Source organism: Rissa tridactyla, chromosome 2, assembly GCF_028500815.1.
Source record: "Rissa tridactyla isolate bRisTri1 chromosome 2, bRisTri1.patW.cur.20221130, whole genome shotgun sequence".
Taxonomy (NCBI): domain Eukaryota; kingdom Metazoa; phylum Chordata; class Aves; order Charadriiformes; family Laridae; genus Rissa; species Rissa tridactyla.
In genome coordinates this window covers 124,557,814-124,563,944 of record NC_071467.1, presented here as the reverse complement: position 1 = coordinate 124,563,944, position 6,131 = coordinate 124,557,814, and the positions used below count along the sequence as shown (strand labels likewise).

Genomic DNA, 6,131 nt, shown 5'->3' with positions numbered 1-6,131 from the left:
GTCCCTAATCGCTTACAAATTACCGCGAATCCCCTTCTGTCCCAGATAAAATGTGTCTCCTTCTGCAGGGGGGAGAGCCGCTGGGACACCGATTTGTTTCGCTTGCCAAGGCGCAGAGCTGGAGCCTCGCACCGAGAAGCGAAGAGCTGATCGAAATCTCCTCGGAAATCCGCCGTTCTCCACTCCAGAGGGGAGAACTCTCCCGCCCGAAGACCGCTGCCAGTGTCCCCCACGATCGCATTACCTCCTCCGGGGCGGGCCCCGGCCTGAGCCCCTGGTTTATTTTGTTTGCAGCCGGGCATCGCTAACAGTTTAATCCCATTACTGCCTCCATATCCTCAGGAAAGGTCCTGCTGCCGCGGGAGCCAGGATTCGATTGCTCTGCCAGGAGGGGCTTTCTTCCCCCAGATAAGCAGGCGGGGGAATCTCTTCCCCTGTTCCGGGAAACGGAGGGGTCAGCCCCGCTGCTGCTGGGGGAAGGTGAGCCGGCGAGTTCACAAGTCGCCGCGCGGGACGAGTGCTGAGTTCACACGTCGCCTCCCCCAGCCCCGCAGAGCGCAGGGGAAAAGAGGTACTGTCGCATTTTTGGGCCAAGCCAGGGGCTCAGAGCGTGGAGGATGCACAGAACTGCGGCAAACTACACCACCAACAAAAAAACCCACCACCACCGTGCACACACATAGCAGCATCCAAGCAAGGGATGAAGCAGCAAAGGAGAAACTTTGCAAGGGATTGCTAGATTTGGAGACAACTCAAGCCCCAAGGATTGCACTCCTTCCTCCTCCTCCCCCCAGCTGGGATACCCAATAGAGGCAAAGAAGAGGCAGCCAGGCAGCCCCCTGGCACCACCACATTTATTAAAAAGTACTACTATGTACATACAAAAAGAAAACAGAACCAAGTTTTGTCAGGAGAAGTTTGTGTGCCAGTGCGCCAGGATTGATCAGTTTAAAATGGCTGAAACCATAGGCAAGAAGAATGGGTAAGTTACATCACTTCCAGTTTTGTGCAGGGCAGCTGAAAAAAGTCACTTTACATACACATATATAGAAATTTGTTCGTCTTTTTCATAATGCTCCATATGCTAAGTTTGATTAACCAAAAAAAAAAAAAAAGCCTTTTGAACTTCAAAGCACCACCGGAGGTCCTTCTGACTGAACAGCTACAGGTCAACTATTTATACATGATTCCACAATATTCTACAGTGTACCTAGACAAAACACAACTGTACACTATTTTTTTTGCCACCTCAATAAAGGTTAGGCTTTTGGAATGGAGGCTTTTTATTTTTTAATGCAAGTTCTAAACTAAGAAGAGTCAGATTTGGTCATTGTAACCCCATCATTAGCACAAGACCTTCAAGTCAAAACCCTGCCTGGCAAGCAGGCCTTCCTTTGGCCATCTTCTGCCAAACAAAGCCTTAGCTGAGCTAACTGTGCTGCAGACAAGGGTTGAAGAAGCCAGCTCAGTCTAAAGCAGAACATAGCATTTGTGCAGCTCCCTGCAACCCAGCCCCCTTTTATCGGAGGGGCAAGGCAGGGAAGAAAATTAAATTTAGGATCCAACCCCCCTATTTCCTTGCTCAGGAGTGCGTAGATTTGATCAGGCCTCTGAGCCGAGCCAAACTGTACACACTTTAGTGTCTCCAATAAATAAGCCACATTGTAAAAAAAAAAATCTACACTCCTGCTTACAGCTGCCACATGTGGTTCCTTCTAAAAGTGGGGAAGAATTCTACCATAGTTTGCTCTTTCCCTACTTCATTACCTGCAACAGTCAAAAAGCTTTGGCACCTTCTTTAGAATTGCACACAACAATTCAAGGTGGAAGGCAAGAGTCTTTTTGGCAATTGTAATGCAAAAAAACCAAGGCCACCCTGAAAAAAAAATAGCCAATTGGAATAAAATGATACTTTAAGAACTAGTATAGAATGCATAGTAGCCCATGCCTTTTGAAGTGTCTTTGCTATAGTCCTCAGCATTTATGTCCTCGCATTTCATAGTCGGTGAATTTTCATTGCTGGAAGTGCTAGGGGAGAGCCGTCTTCTCTTACAAGCACCCGTGTAGACTCCAGAATCATTTGAATCTAGAGACTTTATGGAGGGTGGAGTCTCTATCCAGGATGAGCCGATTTCTTCTTTCACCTTCTCCTTGGAAAGCTGGTCTTCAGAGAAACCTGGAGGACTTGTTCTGGAGGTCCACGGTAATCCTGTTGCCATTTTTCTCTGGTAAGAGCCCCTGCTTCCCCAACTTGCCATGGATGGAAATGTTGGGTCAGGGTAGTACCCCAGAGCATGGGATGTCTGAAGGGGGAGGGATTTAATGCCATATGGGAGCAAGGTGCTAGGGGAATACTCCGTCTCATAGGAGTTCATGTCCAGTTTGTTGGCACTAGGCTGCTGTACAGGCGTAACAAACCACCGCTGAGGAGGGCTGGCCACCTCTTCGTTCTGCTGCGGGGAGAGCAAGCCATTTGTCTGAGGCACGGTTCTCTCACCATTATAAAACCTGGCTGGGGGCAGGTTGTTGACAAACTGTTCTTGGAAGAATGGTTGGACACTGTATCGGGCGCCAGGGACGATCTGGTGGGATCTAGGAGAATCCGTGGGAGATGGAGTTAATCTGTCATTTTCAGAAGCTGTGTACATGCTACAACATAAAAGAGAAATACTGAGTGTTGTTCTTCACAATTCCAGGATGATAGTAAAACAAAATGGGAAGAAACTGAGTTATTTCTTAATTAGAATCACAACTAGGTTTAACTGGATGTTCATTTTTATCCAATTTAGGAGTTCCAGTTGTCTTTCCTAGGGCAGTATGAAATTTATAGTATTGCTGCTACAAGTATATACTGTTCTCTGCCAGCCAGCCCATTTTAAATGGGGCACAGCACCTTCCTCACAGAAGCCATACTTGTATTATATACAGCTCTGTCTTTTCAGAGGCCATTTGATGCTCGAGAGTGAGCATTAGGCAAGTCTTCTGCTGACAGTTTGAAAAAGCTGCCTGGCTCTGTGGAGATATTTGATTACTACTGCCAATCTGCAAGCCAGTTAGGTTCTGTTAGTACAAGTTTTCTACAAAAATTCAGAAGCCTGCTGAAATACAGGTCATCAAGACAATACGGTAACTATTTAAACAGACATTTAATGTTTCTAGAGAGACATTTAATGTCTTTGAAAGGACCACATCAGCTAGCAAAGCTGCCAGTGTAAGTAATACTACTTCTGAATAACTGAAGTAGCATCTAAAGAAACTCTTCCACACACATTTCAGGCCAGAACCATACCTCCTAGGCAGATACAGCTACAAGAGAAAACAGAAGTGTACTTACGAGTCATAGTTGTCTCTGAAGCCTTTTGCAAAAGGATTATGGTCAATTTTGAGCTGAGTAATCTAAAAGTGAAAGCAGAATATAGTACAATGAGATGTTAAACCCACAAGACAATTTTATTCTTAATTGTCATTTTATACATCCATGCTTACATCAGTGTTTTGATATGCTGTAACTGCTATGAATTGCGTTTCAGGGAAAATAAATGTTTGAGTCTTTGAGGAATCATTCAGATCTTCAACACCATCTTCAGTCACTTCCACAATGTGAAGCCGGGGCTGGTACTTGTGTAGAGATTGCAGTACTATCATCTAAAAGAAACCACAGAAGAGGCAAGATCTTTAGACAAACTGTGTCTAACATTAAAAGATCTATTTTATAGCCTGACATTTTCCTCCTGTAAATTGTAATCTTTTGACTTGGGAATGGAGCAATTTTAACTGCTAACGGGAGATGATTCACAGCTTGTAGCCCTGTTTCACTAGGTTACTAATATACTAAAAACCTGTAAATGCGAGAAATCAGGAGCTATCAGCTATACTCCCACTTTCTGAGCAACTCCGGAGATAGAGATATTAGCTAAAACCAAAGAAATTCACACATCTATTTCTGACATTGTTTCTCCTTTTGAAGGCAATTAGAAAAGAAAATAAGGTCTATGATCAGTTCAAGAACGGAACAAGCCACAGGAACAATGATCCAGCAGCTTGATAAAATAAATACTGTAAAGCTCGGAAACCCCAGGACTCCCCCGCCTGTGCCACTAAGAGCCCCTCAAGCCAGCCTTCCCCCCCCGCCCCCCATTATTTACCTGCGCGTTGTTGTTATTAGCACCTTTATTGTTCGTTAGCTTCAGTTTCCCGAAAGAAATCTCCTGCCTCATCCAGTGAGCCCCGGTGTTGGGCGACTCGGGGTGAACGTACACCTTGTTGCCTGGGGAAAAACAAGCCGTTAAAGCGGCCGCCGGCCACAGACGCTCTGTTCCGCCGCCGGCAGCTCGGAGCAGCGGGGCAGGGGAGGGAAATAAAAGTTGCAAAACAGCCTTAAAAAGGCAGTTCTGCCCGCAGCGGGATACCGGCGGTGGGGAAGCCCCTCCAGAGGAGGGCGAAGTGGGAACCCTTTCTGGGAAGACAATCCGCGGGGGGAAGGTAGCGGGGAAGCCCCGGAGACCCCTCGACCTACCTTGCATGTTGTTGTCGGCTTTGCCGCAGGTCACCCACTTGCCCCCCTGGAAGCGCCAGTGGTTGGGGTCCGCCAGTACCACCTCCACGAAGACGTTGTAGTGGGCCGTGGGGTTGAGGCCGGTGATGTTAAAGCTCAGGAAAGGAAACATCCTCCTGGGGAGGGGAGGAAGAGCACACCGCATACGAGACGGGCCGGGGAAGGGGGCGCGGGCCCCGGCGGCAGCTGGAGCCGACCGCGGGGTGCCCCGTCCGTCCCGGCTCCCGTCCCCGAGGAGACCAGGGAGGCAGGCGGCGATCCCCAGCCCACCCCCGTCTCATCTCCCGGCGCGCCCGGTACGAGGAAATTGGGAGAGCCGCTTTTTGTTGAAAGCATCCCGGGGCCAGAGCCACCACCAACGGGGAGGGCGCGCACCTCCTTCCCGGGAGAGCCCGGCACGGCGCGGCCCCGGGAGTCCCCCACTTCCCTCTATTTCGTTCCCTGCCCGCTTACCGGCCCTGCTTGGTGATGATCATCTCCGTCTGGTGCCGGTGGAACTTGAGCCAGAGGGGCCGGTTGCAGAGGAAGACCTGCGCCCGCAGCCCCGGGCCGGCGGCCGGCACCCCCAGCGCCCCTAACCCGCCGCAGGAGCCCGACCCCGCCGGGTAGGGGCCGTAGAGGGGTCCGCCGGCCGCCGCCTGTCCGTACTGGTACCCGCCGCCGCCGCCAAACTGCGCCCGGCCACCGGGAGGGCAGACGGTGCCCGCGAAGCCCCCCGGCGACAGCACCGAGCCGTAGGGGTAGCGGGGCCCGCCGGGCGGCTGGTATACGGTGCCGTGCTGCGCCGCCGGCGGGTAGGGGAAGAGGGCGCAGGGCCCCCCCAGCTCGGCGCCAGGCGGCCCGGGGGACTGCAGGTAGTAGCGCTCGGGGCTGAGGCTGTCCATGGAGTATCGGGCGGCGGCGGCCGGGGGCAGCTCCTCCTCCCCGCAGGGGGTGGTCTTGCGGCTGTCTGGCTTGGGGGCGGCGAAGGGCGGCTCGCCCGCCTCCGCCTCGCCCAGCATGGCGGGGGCCGCCCCGAACTTCTTGGGTGTCTTGTCCAAGTCGAGACGCGGCGGCGACCCCGGCCGGGGAGGCCCGCGGGACCCGCCGCTAGAACCCGCTCCTGCTCCGGTCCCACCGCCGCGCCCGCCGCCCTCCAGCGGGTAGAAGGGGGCGCCCGGCAGGGCCCCCCCCGCCGCCGCCAGCAGCGGCTCGCCCAGCTGCATCCTCGGCGGGCGGTGCGGCAGAGCAGCCCTCCCGGTCCTACTGCCGACCCCGACCCGCGGCCGCGCAGCACTGCGGCGGGGCTCCGCCGAGGAAATTTATACCGGCGAGCCGGGCTCCTCGGGCCGCCGGGGAGGGGCTTGCGCCGGGCTGTCTCATCGAAGCCCTCCACCCCCGCCGGCCCATTGGCTGGGCCGCGTGACACTAATTTAATTAGACAGCTACTAATTGGAACAAGTCACCTGTGACTCTGGTGTGTCGTGTCCGTCCCCCCCCCCCCACCTCCCCAGCCCCACTTTTCCGCAGCCGGCTACCGGAGGGGCTCCGGCCCGCCCCGTGTCCCTGCACCGCTCCGAGTGAGGGGAGCGCCCGC

At 53.4% G+C, this 6,131-nt stretch overlaps 1 protein-coding gene across 2 annotated transcripts; it reads right to left on the bottom strand.

The window, feature by feature from the left end:
* Positions 1-857: 857 nt before the first annotated feature.
* EOMES (eomesodermin) lies at positions 858-5,800 on the bottom strand. 2 transcript variants are annotated; one of them, XM_054191588.1, is made up of 6 exons: positions 5,009-5,800; positions 4,517-4,671; positions 4,146-4,267; positions 3,487-3,645; positions 3,335-3,396; positions 858-2,649 (listed from the first exon to the last, which is right to left on the bottom strand). In XM_054191588.1, the coding sequence occupies exons 1-6, from the start codon at positions 5,758-5,760 to the stop codon at positions 1,914-1,916; spliced, it is 1,986 nt and encodes a 661-aa protein (XP_054047563.1). In that variant the 5' UTR covers positions 5,761-5,800; the 3' UTR covers positions 858-1,913. The 2 variants fall into 2 exon arrangements, with proteins under 2 accessions (XP_054047563.1, XP_054047564.1); XM_054191589.1 differs by having other exon boundaries at positions 858-2,592.
* Between the last annotated feature and the right edge of the window lie 331 nt (positions 5,801-6,131).